Below are 17640 nucleotides of genomic sequence, written 5' to 3'. Positions count from 1 at the left end.
AGAAATACACGCTTACATGGATCATTAAGTGATTTTGACAAGGGTGCCGAGACCACTCAATGGAGAAAGAATAGTCTTTTCAACAAATGGTGGTGGGACAACTGGATATCCACATGTAAAAGAATGAAGTCAGTCTCCTGTCTCACACCATAGACAAAAATTAACTCCAAATGGATCAAAGACCTAAATTTAAGAGCTAAAACTATAAAATTCTTAGGAGAAAGCATAGGTGCAAATCTTTGTGACCTTAGATTAGGCAATGTTATCTTAGATATGATATAAAAAACACAAGCAACCAAAGAAGGAATAGATTAATTGAACTTCATCAAAATTAAAACATTTTGTGCTTCAAAAGACACTATCAAGAAAGTGAAGACAACCCACAGAATGGAATCAATTATTTGCCAATGATATATCTGACATGGATCTAGTATGTGGAATATATCAAGAACTCTTAGAACTCAATAATAAAAAGACAACCCAATTTAAAAATGGGCAAAGAATTTGAATAGAAACTTCTCCCAGGAAGATACACGAATGGGCAGTAAGCACGTGAAAAAATGCACATCACTCGTCATTAGGGAAATACTACAATGAGGTCTCATTTTACGCTCACTAGGTTGGCTATAATCAGAGGAACAGACAATAACAAGCACTGGCGAGGATGTAGAGATATTGGAACCTTCGTACATTGCTGGTGAGAATGCAAAATGGTACAGCTGCTGTGGAAAATAGGTTGGCAGTTTCTCAAAAAGTGAAACATAGAGTTACCGTGTGACCCAGCAATTCCATTCTCAGGTACATAGTCAAGGGAACTGAAAACACATGTCCACACAAAAACGTGTACACAAATGTTCCTAGCAGCTTACTCACAACAGCCGAAAAGTGGAAACAACCCAAAGGTCCACCAACCGGTAAATGAATAAATGAAGAGTGGGCCATCCACTCAGTAGACCACCATTCAGCCAGAAAGAGGAATGAAGCACTGATTCATGCTACAACACGGATGAGCCTTGAAAACATTACGCTAAGGCAAAACCAAAATACCATACACTGCTTGATTCCATTTATATCAAATGCCCAGAACAAGCAAATCTATAGAGATGGAAAGTAGATTAGTGGTTGCCAAGGGCTGGGGGAAGGGAAAAATGAGACTGCTCATTGTATGGAGTTTCTTTTGAGGGGTGACAAAAATTAGAAGTGGTGATGGTCACACACCCTTGTGATATACTAAAGTCACTGAACTGTACACTTTAAAAGGATTAATTCTATTTTTTAAATTTTTTTTGTGATGAAGATTGCCCTGAGCTAACTATTGCCAATCCTCCTCTTTTGCTGAGGAAGACTGGCCCTGAGCTAACATCCATGCCCATCTTCCTCAACTTTATATGTGGGACGCCTACCACAGCATGGCATGTCAAGCGGTGCCATGCCCGCACCCGGGATCCGAACTGGCGAACCCCGGGCCACCGAGAAGCGGAAGGTGCGCACTTAACCGCTGTGCCACCGGGCCAGCCCCAGGATTAATTTTATAGTATGGGGATTATAGCACAATTAGAAAGGAGGAAGGGGAAGGAGGAGAAGGAATGGCGGGAAGAGGAGGGTGGGTGGGGGGAGGAGCACTTGGTGGGCCAAGAGAGAAGTTGCTCCCCAGGGCGCCTTTGGCAAAGGTGCCGCCTTCTCAGTAATTTTTAAGGTAATATGTTTAGTTGATGGTTATTAGACTATGATTAAAAGACCTCAGAGGAAGCAGGGAAAAGCCAGACACGCAGATGTATCCCAGAGACAGTCCCAGGAGTGTCCTGTTTATCATCACTGGTCCCCCCAGGCTCACAGGCCCCGTTAGAGCTGAGCTGGCTGTGCACCCCCCACCAACAGAAGGCCCTGGTGCTCAGCGGTCACCACGCTGTTACATGCACCTATGAATTTATAACTCACAGATTCTGCCAGACTGTGGCTTGAGCATGTTTCAAAAATCAGGGGAAATTTTGTCTGACTCATTCCTTTCTGGCCACTCTCAGCATAAGAGCAAGAAACGAACTCTCCCTGAGCTCAGTGCATGGGAAGCCCGGCTCCAGCCGCACGAGGAAGCGCGGAGACATCAGCCACCTGAGGCCCCGCTGCCGACCTTCTCGGCAAACAGACACAAAGTTCTCCCTGCCAGGCTTCACACTTAAATGAAAGTGCAGCATTAGTCGATATTCAAAGGTCAACAGATGGGCAGGGCACTATATGAGCACACAGAATCAGACTAGGCACCACCTCGAAAGCTCTTGATTTGAAGCAGCTCATGTTTACAGGGTTAAAGACGTGAGAGAGAACTTTCTTTAATGTGTAGGAAGGCCACATTGGCCCGTGCTCTGCTTCACCTCTCTTCCGTAGGCACTGACGGCCTGGCTCAGTATCCATCTGGACCCGTCTTATTTGCGCAGGTCCCTGTGGGCAGGGACCATACCATGCTGATGCCACACGATGTTGAGAATCTCAGCGGAGTCCCACATGCAGCCTTATTCAACGAGATAAATTTAATGGAACTGAACCTAGAATCATAGCATAGGTAAATTTCCAGAAGAAGAACATGACTTGATATGTGTTCATGTAGTGAAAACATGTTTATTAAGCTGCCTTCTAGAAGTTTGAGGATCAATGAACTAAATTGGCCAAATCATGGACCTTATATTCTAGTAAAGGAAGACAGACAATATATAAAATAAGTAAATTATACAAGTGAATAAGCACTGTGGAGATAAATGGTGGAGGGGATAAACAGGTGACATTGAACAAAGATCTGAAGGAGACCAGGAAGGGAACAATGCCGTCAGATGGACAAAAGGCAACAGGATGCTGGGCGGAGGAAACCGTGCAGGGCCCCCTCACTGTGAGTGATACGTGAAGCCACTGGAAGGTTATAGACAGAGAATAGGGTTATCTGCAGGGCATGACCTGGCCTTTGCATTTGAAGAATCCCTCTGGCTGTATATCAAGAACAGACTTAGAGGGACAACAGAGGCAACAGGGAGACCAATTACCAGTCTACCGCAATCCAGGCAAAAGAAGATAGTGGCTTGAACCAGGGTGGTTTTGGAGAAAGTGTTGAGAAATGCTCAGATTCCAGATAGATTCCAAAGAAGAGTCAATTGTCTTTTCTTACAGATTTGACTTGGCATGCAAGAGAAAGGTTGAATGGAGTGGCCATTAACTGAGGAAAAGTTAATGGGAAAGGCTGCAGGTGGAACAGGTTTGGAGGGGAAGGTCAAGAACTCCATCTTGGACATGTTGAGTGTGAGGTGCCTATTAGACAGCCAAGTGGAGATACTGAGGAGGCAGTCAGATACACGAGCCTGAGTTCAGGGGAGAGACTGGGGCTGAAGATGTAAGTCTGAGGATTGTCAGCACATAATGCATACAAGGCACGGTATCAGTTCAGCCCAACAAGAAAGTAGGTGTAAAAAAGAAAAGATGCCAGGTCTGCATCTTGGGGCACTCCATCATTCAGAGTTCAGGGAGATGAGGACGAACCAGCAAAGGAAGCTGAGGAAGAAGAGCCAGCGAGAGAAGAGAAAAACCGGGACGCTGGAGTATTCAGGAAACCAAATGAAGAAAGTGTCTCCAGGAGGAGCAGGTGATGTGTGTGTCAAATGCTACAGTGACAATCAGGTAAGATGGGGACCAAGAACTGCCCTTTGGATTAAGCCATGTGGGAACCACTAACGACCCTAACAGTAGCCATACTGGTGGAACTGGGTGGTTGAGGGGGTAGGAGCCTGTCTAAGTGAGTTCCAGATACATTCAGAGGAGAAGATGTAGTGACAGTAAATAGAGACAACTGTTGAAGGAACTCTGCTGCAAGGCAGAGAAACTATGTGATAACGGGGGGAGGGGCCGGGGTCAAGGGGGAAATTTCTTTACGACAGGAGAATCAGTAGCATGTTCGAATACTTGTGATGGGGATCCAGCAGCGAGGCAAAGAGAATGAAGCAAGAGAGAGGGAGAGAATTGCTGGTTCCCATGGGTTTGCCAGTGGACACTGGATCTCAGCCCGTGGACAAGCCTTTTGTAGGCTCACGGACCGTCCACGCCTAGTGACAAAGGAGAAGGCAGAGATGCGGTCACAGACATGGGGAGGAGAGCCTGTGGCAGTTCCCTTCTGCTGAGCCTCTTTTCTCAGTGACACAGAAGTCGGGTCATCAGTAGCAGTGAGGACGGGGACAGGTGTCTCCGGATTGAGCAGAGAGGATAAGGATGAAACGGTCGTCTAGAAGAGCAGGCAAGCAGGAGGTGGGGAGAAGCCGAGTGACTGCCAGGGAGTTTTAGGAGCCCGTCTGAGGTCCGTGGACATGAACTTGAGAGCCAGTCCTGGAGAGGCAGAGAGTGGGGTTTAATTTGGGTCAGGGTTTTGAAAAGTGAGTGTGATACAGCAAGGTGAGGGTGTGCACGAGGGAAGTGATGACACGTGGGACACCCAGAATGATGGGGATTAGTGGTGTAACTGAGATAATCGGACAAGATTGAAGAAGTCAAGAGACAAGAAACTCTAGCTTATGAAGAATTTTAAGAAGGGCAAAAAGTTATCCTAATTCAATCAGCATTTACCGGGGACTCACTTCGAGCCAAGTAATGTGCTTAAGATTTATGAAAACCTGTCATTTAACTCTCTGCATGCCCATCACTTCGTGCTCTTCCCATTTCACAGGTGAAGAAATGGATGCTCAGAGCAGGCAAGCAATGTGCCTGGGATCACACGACCGCTAAGCCCAGAGCTGGGTCCAGCGCTGGGAGGAGAGCTTCTCCCAGGTATCAGGTTCACGTGGTTGTCAAGGGCCAAGGCTTTCCTGTTGCTTTTTGCAAAGTTAATCACAAGCTCCTTGAAGACAGTGGCAAGTCTCTGGCTACCCACGGCTGCCTGGCTGGTTGCGAACACTCTTTCCCGTCTCACCCTGCCCCTCGAGCATGTGCGGAGGATCTGCTGTAACTGCATTCCTTGTGGTGGTTATCGCTGATGCAAATAACCGCTTTCTTTATTTTACCCATAAATTCACTTCCTAATAACAGTAAGGCATGCCAGGGCTTTGGCCCCATGCCTTATTACACCACCTGAGGAGTAAGATAATCACCCAGAAATGTACTGCCTGTTGTGCATTTTATTACTTGAATACAAAGTGATTCAATTCAAGACACACTTAGTTGAAGACAGCATAAAAAAAATAATAATCATATGAAAAGTAATTCCTTCTCATGCTACCGAGTACACTGCAGGGAATAATCCTCCTCCAGCGGGAGGGTGGTCTGGGGGACCTGCCGGGTCTTCTCCAGTTCTAATTTCTACCAATAGCAGGATCACAAAAGCCAGCGAGACCTCAATCACGATATGAATATTCCAAACAGCCAAATCCGGGTAGTTCTGAAAATGGCGCCTATTTGGGTGTTCCACCTAGCATTCTTGGTGCGAGCGTTTTCCAAGCAACTATGCTCACAATGATTCGTTCTTCAGCAAGCACTGCAGGCCACACACTGGCCAGGGTGGAGGAACAGAGAGAGGAGTAGGACCCACCCGACCCTCCAGTAGCTTGCTACCTGACTCAGGATTTAAAGAAAATGGTAGCATGTGTCAAATGGACAGGAACAAGGTGTCTGGGCAGCATGTCCAACTCTGATGCTGGAGCGTGGAGAAATTCAGGGGCACCTGTTCCCCTGGAGGCGGTGGAGTGTGAACTAAATCACCCTGTCTCAGGGGTTAGACTAAAGACTTCCCCAGAGATGCCATCACTGGTTCATCTCGAAGGGGGAAAGAGCTATTCCATCTGTAGATTCCTCAAACAGAAATAACATGGGTTTTTATTGTTATTGACACCATTGTTGTTTAAATGCATTTATTTTCCATTTTTAAAAGGCTGTTGAAGCAGACATGTAGCTTTAAAACAGTGTTTCTCAAAATGTGGTCCTGAGCCAGCAACATCAGCATTACCTGGGACCTTTTTAGAAATGCACATTCTCAGGCCCCACCCAGACCCACCGAATCGGAAACTCCAGAGGTGGGGGCCCAGCATGTTTGAACACACTGGAGGCCACTCTTTAGGAGAACCTGAAGTTGACTTATGAGTCTGAGTCTATGGTTTTTAGGGAGGCTCGTGCATAAAGCTCCTTGCCTGACATCAAAGTGAAGCTGACAGACCGGCAAACGGCCATTGCAGTGATTATGCTAGATCCACGTCGCACGCACTGAGCGCCCATGTTGCTGGTTCATCGTCAACCTTGTGAGTGACATACCATTATCCATATCTTTAGAGGTGGAGAAATTAACCACCAGAGAGAAAAGCCAAATTTACTCATGATCCAAATTTAAAAGAACGGGACCCAAATTTGGCCAAGACCCAGTTTAATCCTAGGCTTTTTGCCCAGTTGTGCCAGGTGCGTATGTGTGTGTGCGTGCGTCTGTGCACTCGCACAAGTGCATGTGAGTGATCTGTGTGCATTCTCATATAAACACACAGATAATGAAGTTCGTATATACTGACAGAGTAGGAAGAAAATCTGTCAATCCTCAAGAATGGATAACTTGCGTTTGCAAAACAGTCTAACAATTCTGCAACCTACTCAACAGAACATGCAGAAAATTAAAAGCAAGTCCTCTACATAAATATCTAGTCAAATATTAGGATCCTGGAGTTCGTGCCACTCCCAATGGAAGCCCAGTCCCGCCTCCCCCAGCCCAGCTTCATACTCCATAATATCTTAGACTTGGCTGGCAACCCCTAGTCTACTGTTCTAAACATAGGAATCAGAAGAATGTAAGTTGATTTACAAATATATTCCAAATGACAGGGTTTCATAAAAAACAATTTAGCCAGTCATCTGAATTCAATTTAGCAGAAAGATCCGTCGATATAAACTGACCTGCCTCACAGCCGGCAGCCCCACGTGTCTGAGCCACGGCCTTCCTCCACCAAGGGTCTCCCCCCACATCGGGTCTCCTCAAATCCCCACGCAGGCTCTCACCTTCCTCCCAAACCTCACCTTAAATACCTTCTCCTGCCACACAAATTCCAAGTCTACCCACACGCACTACAAGATACACCCACACAAACTCAGAAATCAAACTCAAAACACAGCACAAACCTCTCAAAGTTCACACACTTTAATGGAGCAATATATCACTATTATAAATGATAATTATAAAGAATATGTAGAAACATAAAAATGTGTTTAGGACAATGTTAAGAGAAAAAGTACAGTGGGTACACATTAGGAAGACAATGATATGAAAATGTGTTTTCACATGTGGGCGGGGTCTAGATGTGACAGATAGCTATGTTGGGGTGGTGGAGACATCGACCTCTTTGATTTAAATGTCCTTGAACGAAAGTTTTATCACAGCCTGTCAGATACACCCGGCCTTCCTGGCAGCCCATGGCCCAGCTCTGCCCTCTCCCCTCCCACATGAGTCACGCTCCCCACCTGGCTTCCCACGGCCGCATGGGTCCCTCTGCCAGATCCTTCCCCAACTCCTCACCGCCCAGCTGGTCTCCCCTCAGATCCAGGGTGACTGTCACCTCCTTAGACAGGTCTCCCTGATCACCCCGTCCACAGCCTCCTTGTAGTCTCTCATCAAGCCTGTCCTTGCTCTGCGCTGCACTTACCACAACTGGCGCTTCTACTGTTATCTGGGAAATTATAAACTTGATTATAGGCTCCATGAAATAAAACAGTGTCGCCACACCACTGAACCCCAGCCCCAGAGGAGCCAGCACACACGACCTCCTAAAATATTTACCAAATTAACAAACGGAGGCTTTTCACAGCCGTCATTCAAACAGCACTCTCCCCCCAACACACACACACACACACACACACACACACACACACAGTCCTTCCGCTCCTGCAGCTTGTTTAGGATCGTCACTCTTTCCCGCCATCCAAGGTAGCAGTTTCAGCATCATCCGTGAGGTCTCACTCGGGTCCCCTATACTGAGACCTAGCGGCCGGTGTCAGAAAGGTGCCCTTAACCAACACCCGTGACCCTTATGATTGTTCAGTGCCTGTCTTCCCTGTTAGACCATTAGTCACGAGATCATGAGAGCAGGGACCACATCTGACCCAAAGTATAATGAATGTGGACTTTAATTGAATTGAGTGTTGTAGTTTGGTGATCATTTATAGCAGCATGAAAGCTTTGCTGCTCCAGAATATAGAGCCTAAAGAAAAAGCTTATATTGCTTGGTTCGTAATGTGCTTTCTCTATCGCGGACACAAAAATCTAATCTCAGAAAGTGTCTCAGAAATTCACTCTTACCTAATGAACATTTTCAGGCTCACCGCCGCACCTAATGTGATGACAGATACAGCAACAGGCAACAGAAAAACAAGTGGTGTCAGGAACACTGACCGCACGTCGGCTGTCAAATGGTTGCTCCATCTCAAAAACTGTTTCACTGGCAGCCTTTTAAAATGTAAGAGCTGGAAACCATTACGCTCTCCCGGCTCCTGTGAGCAGACAGGCAGTGTTTAACACCTCCTATTTATAGTGCAGCCGGGCCCGGGCAAGTCCTCGGATGCTGGCAAATGAAAGTTGCGACGGTTGCCCAGCTTCGGAGTTCAGTAAGCAAAGATTTGCTGCTGCTGCCACCTATAGCAGGAAACGGGAACCTAGGGACTAGAAAACCTGCACTATTGAGTTGGTCCTGCTGGCCCTGCTGGATCGTTTTCTGAGTTCACCGTAGTTGTCTAATATTTGTAGGCATGTTGGGCACCAAATTAAGGACATTCATCTTTAAAACATATAAGCCGATGCTCGTTGATATGATAAATAGGTAAGTTCCTACACAATTTTGGCCCCCAAATCAGCATTTAATACGTGCTTGTTGTATGAACGGCTGACACAAACCAGATGAAAGTGATAAGGGCATCGTCACCAACTCCTAAAGCCCCTTTCCCTCCGGCCTCGCGCCCCGCACGACAGCGAGACCTCGCAGCCATCTTCACCCTGCGGCTGACACAGGTGTTCAGGAAAGAGAAGCGTCTCACCTGGCTTTGGTGTTGGTGGATTTGCTGGTGTTGACTGGGGCGACATTTGTTTTGGCGATATTTCGCTTCATTTCCTTCAAGATAAACTATATCTGAATTTGTGAATTCTGAAAAATAAGAGAGCAATGGGGTTAGCACAGATTGGCAGACAGATTTTCTTCTTTAGTTTATCAAGCCACAAGAACGGAGCTTTCGGGTCTGCAAAATAAAGTGATTTTGCGAGTTACGGGAGAATTGTGTTGAAAACCTCAGGCACAGCCTCTACAGAAATTTCACGCTAAATTTTAGGTTTCAGGTGGAGATATTTTATGTCAACACTATATGAGCGCCACTCCTCCCCCCACATCTTGATTACACAAATACCCCCGCCACTCAGCCGGGATAATCATTGTAAAATACTGATCTGCTCATGTTACCTCCTTGCTTTAAAAACTCTAATTGCAGGGACCAGCCCCGTGGCTGAGTGGTTAAGTTCGTGCGCTCCGCTTCGGCGGCCCAGGGTTTCGCCGGTTTGGATCCTGGGCGTGGACACGGCACCGCTCACCAAGCCACGCTAAGGTGGCGTCCCATATAGCACACCCAGAAGGACCTACAACTAGAATATATAACTATGCACTTGGGGGGGACTTTGGGGAGAAGAAGAAAAAAAAGAAGATTGGCAACAGATGTTAGCTCAGGGCCAATCTTTAAAAAAAATAATAAAAAATTTTTAAAAATTTAAAAACTCTAATTGCTTCCTATTGCCCTTAGAACAAAGACCAGAGTCCTCAAAGGTGTCATGAGGATGTGTGGGATGGGCCCGGGCCTGCTTCTCCAGCTGTCTCCCTCTCCAGGGTCCTCCATGCCTCGGCCACACTGGCCCTCGGGCTATACCACATGGAAGCTTTTGGTCCATATGCTGTAGCCCTCAGCCTATACCACCCCTGTCCAGCCCAGTGAACCAGTCCTTGTTCCAAAGGTCCACAGTTCTCTGCCTTGAGTGTCCATCAGATGCCCGAGGGCCTGTTAGAAACACACTCTGGGGCCCCAGCTCTGGATCCTGAGGCTAGATCTAGGCTCTGGTTAGGGGCTGGGGCCCAAGAATTTGCCTCACTGACAAGTTCCCAGGCGATGCTGGCGCTGAGAACCGCTGCCACAGATCTCAGTTCACACGTCACTTCCTTGACACCCACACTAGGCCACAAAGACCTCTGTTGTCCTTCACAGCCCTTAGCCCTGTTTGTGACGACGTAGCTATTCGTGTGAGTATTCAGTTAATGCTTGATTCCCGCTAGACTTTAAATTCCATAAAAGCCAGAGCCAGGGCCGGCCCCGGGGTGTAGTGGTTGGGTTCGCACACTGTGCTTCAGCGGCCCACGGTTCGCGGGTTTGGATCCCAAGCGCAGATCTAGCACTGCTTGTTGGGCCACGCTGTGGCGGCATCCCACATAAAATGGAGGAAGACTGGCACAGATGTTGGCTCAGGGCCAATCTTCCTCACAAAAAACAAACAAACAAAAAACCTAGAGCCAGGTTAATTTGCGTCATCACTACAGCCCCAGATCCTAGGCCAGGGGCTAGTGTTCAGAGGCATTGGAACTTACTGAGGGAATGGACGGATTTGCTTCCACTCCTGAACCTCGGTCAGTGAGGGCAGAAATGTCTGCCTCTGGCCTCCAGCCCTCTTTCTAAGCAGTCAGCAAGCACTGTCAATTTTACTTGGAGAACGCCTTTTAAATCTCTTCCCTGCCCCTCTCCATCCCTAACGTCACTGCCCCTGTTCATCCTCACTCATCTGGATTACAGAAACAGCCCCTTAAATCGCTTCCAGGTCTGCAACTTCTGCCTCTAACCCATCCTCCTCTGCGGCCAGGATTCACACCTTTCTAAAGCGTAGATACAGTTCTGTTATTCCCTGGCTTAAGAATGTTCAATGCAAAACTATACGTGTGTTAAAACTTCACAGGACTCTGCATCAAGATAAAAAATGAGTGCGTGTCAAAGCTGGTGAGTAGGGTCTGCAGCTGAGTTACCAGCTCTGTATCATTGATAACTGCATTATGGTTATTCTGTAAAACGTTATCACTGGCGGGGAAGCTGGGGGCGCACAGGAACTCTCTCTACTGATTCTGCAAATATTTTGTGAATCTGAAATTATTATTTTTTTAAAGTTAAAAAAAAATGCAGTACTTCTCCAGGGCAGAGACTGAAGCCACACTCCCGACACGGAGTATAAGATCACTCACATCATTAATAACCCGGCCCCGGGCGATGCTTCCAGAGCCCACAGTCCCACGCACGCTGCACTCTCACACAGGATGCTGAATACACCATGTAGTTCCTAACCTCTGAGTTTGGGTTCCTGCTTTTGCTAGAATTTCCTTCCTCCTTTTCCACCTGGCACACTTCAATCCATCTTTCAAGGCTGAGGGAATAGCCCCTCCTCCATGAGGCCTGCCCGTCCTCCTTAAACAAAACCCATCATGCCTTGACAGAGAACTTGGTCTGAAGCTTTGTTTGGCCAGTTGTTTTGTTTAATAAAGAAAAGGACAAAAAGGTCAAAGGTACCAGTAATTCCATTACTTTGCTGGGGGGCAGAGGGGGACACAAGGTATAAAGTAAAAGTGTGAATACCTCCCAGTCCATCCCTCTAGTCCTGTCTCGATTTTCACTTTGATTCTCTGCTTCCAGACTTTTCTCTCGGCTGTTTATCTGTGGCCCCGGCTAGTCAGTGAGCCCTCACAGTGGAGAGGATGGGCTGCGCGCATCTTTCTACGCTCAGCCCTACCTCTCGGCTGGCCCAGGAAGCACTCCATTGATCCTTGCTCTTGATGGCGCAGCTATCAACACCCAATACTGCGAGGGCAAGAAGAGTGGGTTGATCTTAACCCTTGATTTTGAAAGCTAAACACCATTCTGAGTGCGAGCAAAGCACCGTGATGAGTTCTCAGGTCACCCCCGGCTTTCCATGGTCCTCACTGTAGGTGTTCTAAATACAAAGAATTCTAGGATATTAAGGAACACAATCACCTCAGAACTTGGTAAGGGAGAAATCAGCAAGATTTCTAAAACCAATGCCCCCCAAACAAGCACCGCGTCACAGACCATCAAACACACTGCTTGACCACGGGCACAAACACAACTAGGAGGCTATTTCACTGATATATTTGTTTATTTGCCAGATAAGTATTGATGTCCAGTTTTTAACAGATGCTATTTATATCAGAATCATAACAAAAGTGCCATCCATCTGCCTTGGCATCCAGAGAAAACATAACTCAACACAAGAGTAAAAAACGTGCGCAGCCAAACAGAAACAGCATCAGAAGCAATAACTGTTGGAACTGGTATCGTGGGGGGAAAATTATCACTTGACTAAATTGGAAAAAGTTGCAAGCAACACAAAAGATTTCAGCAGTTAAATCCAAATGCTTGAGAAAAATATTCTCCTTGTCTATTCTGACATCAAATGGACGTTTTGTTACATTTTAGAACACATATACCACAAAGTTCCCCTTTTAGCCTTCCATACACTCAGTCATTTACCGAGAAGCTCCACTTTTGAGCAGTGGAAAAAGTAAAGGGTATGAAGTCAAGAAGACATGGGTCAATTGGCTCCACTATCTACTGTGCAAACTTGCAAGTTAATTAACCTCCTCCTGACCCTGTTTCCTCATTTGCAAAATGGAAATAATATTTCTCTTTAAGCAAGTATTCTTTTTTTTTTTTTGCTGAGGAAGATTTGCCCTGAGCTAAAATCTATGCCAATTCTCCTCTATTTTTTTGTTTGTCAGACATCCACACAGCGAGGCTGGTGAGCAGAGTAGGTCTGCGCAAAGGATCCAAACCCACAAACCCAGGCTGCGGAGGCAGAGCGCACTGAACTTTAACCACTCAGCCACAGGGCCGGCCCCTTCTTTAAGCAAGTATCCTTAACCTGAAGCAAGTATCCTTAACCTGGAAACTAGGGACGAGGTCCATGTGTGTGCTTTTGTAGATCTTCAAACTCTCTGAGATTAGACGTAAAAGTGTATGTGAGATGATTTTTCTATAGAGAGGATACATTGCTTTCACCAGCTTCTCAAGGGGCAAGTGACCCAAAACAGTGAAGTCTCGAGCTCTAAAGGCTGGGGAAGGATTCCAGATAACGAACCTAAAAAGCCTGACGCGCAGCAGGCTGTGTTCACTGTTTGGTAGCTGTTCTTAAGTCCTGGGAATGTACAGAAAGAGAAACCAGACAGAGCCCAGGGCAGAAGGCAGGTGGGGAGTCACAGCGTAAGGTGTTGAGTGTCATCTCAGGGTTTTATAGGATAACAAAGGAGGGCACAGTCCAGAAAAACCCCAAGAGGAGAAAGTCCCAAGGCAGCAGGCCTATCACATATCAGGACAGTGACATGACCACCACTGCAGTGTCCTCGATGCTTAGACAGGGTCTAACATATGGCAGGTGCTCAGTGAATAACTGTTAAGTAAATAAGCAAATAAAAAATGACTGGAACCAACCCAGGGGACGGGATCATACCATTTACAAACTCCCAGGGGAAAAACAAAACTCAGAAGATATTACTGAAAACTGTTACTATTCAGAAGTCTTTCAATTCAAACATTCCATACAAATGCAATAGTCCACATTCTCTCCCTAAATTGTGAGGCGACTGAGCCTAGAACTCTGTCATTTGGCAGTCACCGAGCCCTGCCCAGGCTCCGTGATGAAGACCTAGGTGTTGGAAAAGCCTTAGCTTCCCAGAGGAATTAAAATGCCTTATTTGCCTGGACACAATGAATTTACTTTTTTTCTTTTTTAATTTTCTTTTTCCTTGAGTTCAAGAAGCTCAGAGCTAAACGTGCAGCCCAACTGTATTATAAACACTATGGACGATCTGAGTATCCTCTTCCCTCTGAATGTTACCTTCCCATTCTAACTGTATTTCTCAGGACCCTTATTTCTATTTCACCCTATTGTAGGTATTCTTGCAAGTCACCTCAAAGCCCTGGCGGGACTCACAGAGTACATACCTATTAGAGGGTGCCAGACACTGGGCGCGAACACAGCTTCTATCATCAGGCAGCCCTGGAGCAGATGCCACCCTCTACCACTTATCTGCTCTGTGGTCCCTTAACTTCCCACATCCCTGTTCCCTCATGTATAAAATGGGAATAGTAACTGTGCTTCTTCATAAGCAGACAGTGAGGCCTAAATAAAAAATGGATGTGAGGCCCCAAACCATGCCTGGAAGACAGTAGCCGCTCAAGAGGCCCCGGCCAGGAGCAGCAGTAGCAGCATGAGCAGCAGCAGAAGTGGTAAGATGGCAGACAAACACATGGAGAGAAAGAACAACGGCACCTGGCACAAAGTAAACACAACAAAACAGCAGGGAATGGTCAAAACCAAGAGAAAAAGAAGTGGCACACGAAGCTCTTTAGTCCCAGAAGTGTCCCCTCTTCATATGTGCTCTCTAGGCACAGAGCTTTCTCAGACCTACCCCCTCCCTTTACGCCTCCTCTTCCCAATGGTGTGGATATCCTGGAGAGCACTGTGTCGAAAGCGAATTTGTGTTTAAATATTACAAGAATCCAATCTATGTGATTGTGCAAGCCTAGATTTGGGGTATTTTTAGACAAATATACTTTACAAAAAAGTGAGCTCACTTGTGGTATTTAAAGGAAGAAAGTGCTCGTTAGCTCCTTGTCTCACTCGCAATTTCTCACCTCTATTATACAGCTTATTTTTCAATCCTGGCAGGGGAACAAGTCATCCAAGAAAGCTTCGGTGATTTTCATCATCTACCAACCCCAAACATCCCCTCTCGATACGCACCTGTAAAGAAGCCTTCTTACAGCAATGGTCTTGTTAACAGCCAGTGGCCTCCCGGTAGATTCCTGCTCTGGGTGGGCACCAGACTACTGAGCATCCTCCTGGAGCTGGTCCAGTCTCCACGTGCCGGTCAGCTGTAGGAGGCACAGCACGGGTGCCATCCAGCTCTCCGCATGGGGAAGAGGTTGATGGCTGGGAAAGGGCACGAAAAAGGCAGGCAAAATTGGGAGAGCACATTTAAAGTCTCAGGTAAGCATTTTGTGACAAATATCTGTGAGTGCCCACCATGAGCCAAACGCTAAGCTGAAGGTGGAGGGCAAGGGAAAGCACAGGTAACTAAAATGAAACCCTTGCCTTCAAGAAGCCTGTGATAAGGCTGAGTGAGTGGGAGGCAAACATGTTCACAGATCATCAAAGGACCCAGGCCTGATTCACTTCCAAATGCCCAGAATTAGCCAAGTGAATGTCCATTGAATTGAAAACAATGGATAAAAGAGATGACATAACGGCAGTATGTGAAAGTCCACTTTTTTTTTCTACAGCATTTCCATAAATTCACCCATTTAGGGGCACAGACAACTTAGAAAACATTATTCATTACTCTTGTTGAAAGTGAAGTAAGGATCCTCTTAACAGGGCCAAGGCACCCCGAAAGGCGAAGATTTCCAGGACAGAAGGAAAAGGAAGGCTAGTAGTGATTTAGGCAAGGGTCTCAAAAAAGCTCTGCCAACCAAACATTTCGCAAAGTGCTTCCAAAACGAAATTTCTGAGGGAGGCAGGGATAACCGTGCGCGGTCTGAGGGAGAGCAGTGTTCTAGAAAGACCAGAGGTTTGGACATGAGACAGAAGTGCTTAGTTCGAATTCTGGCTCTGCAACTCCCTCGTCGTGTGATGTTGGAGAATCCCCTTCACTCCACGGGGTTCAAGTCCTCACCTACAAGGTGGAGCTAATAATGGTAGTCAAAAGATTGCTGTGGGGACCAATCAAAGAAGGGACGTGAAAAGTTTTGTAAATCGGAGCGACTGAAGGCACTGCCACACAACGTGTCCCATGTGACCCTCCCAGATCCAGGGAGGGAGATGCCACCACTGTCCACGTTGTTTATAATCGGTCTTCCCAAATACCACGTAAGCCCGATAGGACTAGGACCGGACTCTGCACCGCGGTGGCCCGGGGCCGACAAGGGGCTCCACGCACTCGTGCCGCACGAGGGAGTGAGTCCCAGCCCCACGCACGGCTGGGCAGGGGAGGCTCCGAGTCCGGGGGTGGACAGCAGCCGTCTCGGGGCTGTGGGACCCTCAGCGGTGCCCGCCCGCCTGGGTCCTCCTCCGCCCGTGGGCTCGCGCGTGGGGTCCGGGCGCCGAGGCCGCGCCGCCTTACCCGGGCCCCTACTCCTTTCTCCGCCTCGAGGGGCCACACCTGCGCGCGGACCCCAGCCCGGCCGGCCGCAGAGGCCCAGCCCACCCGGCGTCTCTAGGACGCTGTTGCCCGAGCGACGAGGACACTCGCTGATTGGAGAATTAGCCTCCGAACCCAGCAAGAAGCGGAGCTCCTATTGGCCAAATAGACTACCGAATGAGGAGGGTGAAGGGGCGTGACCAGATCCGGCCGGTGGCTCAGCCGCCGCAGAAGGGACTTCCGCCGGAAGTCCTGCCCCTGGGGCACGGGAACCTGCTTGGAGTCGGGGCGACGCCGTCGTGGAAGCGCGTTCTGTTACGCGGCTTTCGGGCGAGCGGGCGGCCAGCCTGGTCCCGCCGAAGCGCTTGGAGCCGCGTGGCCTTGGGGGTCAGTGCCCTCCTGAGCGGCAGACGCCCCCTTGTGCCAAGCACGTACCCCTCGGGGCTGGTGTCGGGATAGGGGGAGCGGATCCAGAGCCCGACCGCGTGCCGCGCGCTGCCCAGAGGTTCGCGCTCGCGGCGACGGCGATTGTTGCGCTCACTGACCGGCTCCGGGACCCGAGAGCCTCACGGGGGCGGGGCGGGGCGGGGCGGTTCTTACCCACGCTCCCAAGCCCAATGGAAGCGCAGTAGTCGTGTTGGGAGTAATAACACAGGCAGAAGTTGTCGCTGACCCTTGGAGCACTTCCCTTCACCAGGCACTCATCAAAGTACCTTACTCGTCATTTAATCCTCCCATTTTATCTTCCCATTTTACAGGTAGGAAACAGGCACAGAGAGGGTGTTTTGTCCAGTGACACACAGCTAGTGATGGTCGGACCAGAATTAGTACCGAGGCAGGCTAGGTCCCTCTTCCATGCTCTTAATCACCCTGCCATACATTCACTTGTGGGACAGAAGTAGTGACCCAGGAATTCCCTCCACACAATCAGTTACAGTTAGCCAGGACCAGCCTAAGGAGACAGGGCCATCTGCAAGGCCCCTAACCAATCGGCAGGCTAGGAGAATCAGATCGAGGCCACCAAGATGCACATTCCACAGCCTCTGGACTTCCTTGGGCTCATGCGTGTGTCCTAACGCCCAGGAGTCCACTGAAGGTGACCCCAACCCCATTAGCATAGTAAAAATCACACCCAGGGTGGAGAGCTAGTGCCAATGATACATGTGTCGCATGTAGTAGCATGCTAGTGACAGCGCAGCCACCTCTGCATGCCATGACAAGGCCCTCCTCCCCAGCCTTCGCCTAATAAAAGCCCCACAATCCCTCTGCCTAATGAGCCAGTCACCTGCCCCTTTCCTTTCTGCCCCGGCTCCCCTGTGCCTCCCCTGTGCACAAGCTAATCAACTTTTACTTTCTACTCTGGTTTGTTGACTCTCTTGATTTCCATCCTGGGGGACAATAAGAACCCAATGTGCCAGTAACAATA

At 48.1% G+C, this 17640-nt stretch overlaps 1 protein-coding gene across 4 annotated transcripts in view; it reads right to left on the bottom strand.

Moving 5' to 3' along the window:
• EFCAB6 (EF-hand calcium binding domain 6) overlaps positions 1-16275 on the bottom strand; it is a 233096-nt gene extending 216821 nt beyond the window's left edge. For 3 of the 4 annotated variants that reach the window (XM_046645983.1, XM_046645988.1, XM_046645986.1), the window contains exons 1-3: positions 16197-16275; positions 14819-15007; positions 9022-9128 (exon numbers count right to left, since the gene is read on the bottom strand). In XM_046645983.1, the coding sequence (XP_046501939.1) occupies positions 9022-9092 (71 nt within the window). In that variant the 5' untranslated portion in view covers positions 9093-9128; positions 14819-15007; positions 16197-16275. Of the gene's footprint in view, positions 1-9021; positions 9129-14818; positions 15008-16196 lie in introns of those variants that run through there. The other variant, XM_046645984.1, reaches the window with a different exon arrangement.
• Positions 16276-17640: the final 1365 nt, after the last annotated feature.

Source organism: Equus quagga, chromosome 19 (genome assembly GCF_021613505.1).
Source record: "Equus quagga isolate Etosha38 chromosome 19, UCLA_HA_Equagga_1.0, whole genome shotgun sequence".
Taxonomy (NCBI): Eukaryota; Metazoa; Chordata; class Mammalia; order Perissodactyla; family Equidae; genus Equus; species Equus quagga.
This window is presented reverse-complemented; position numbering and strand designations above follow the sequence as displayed.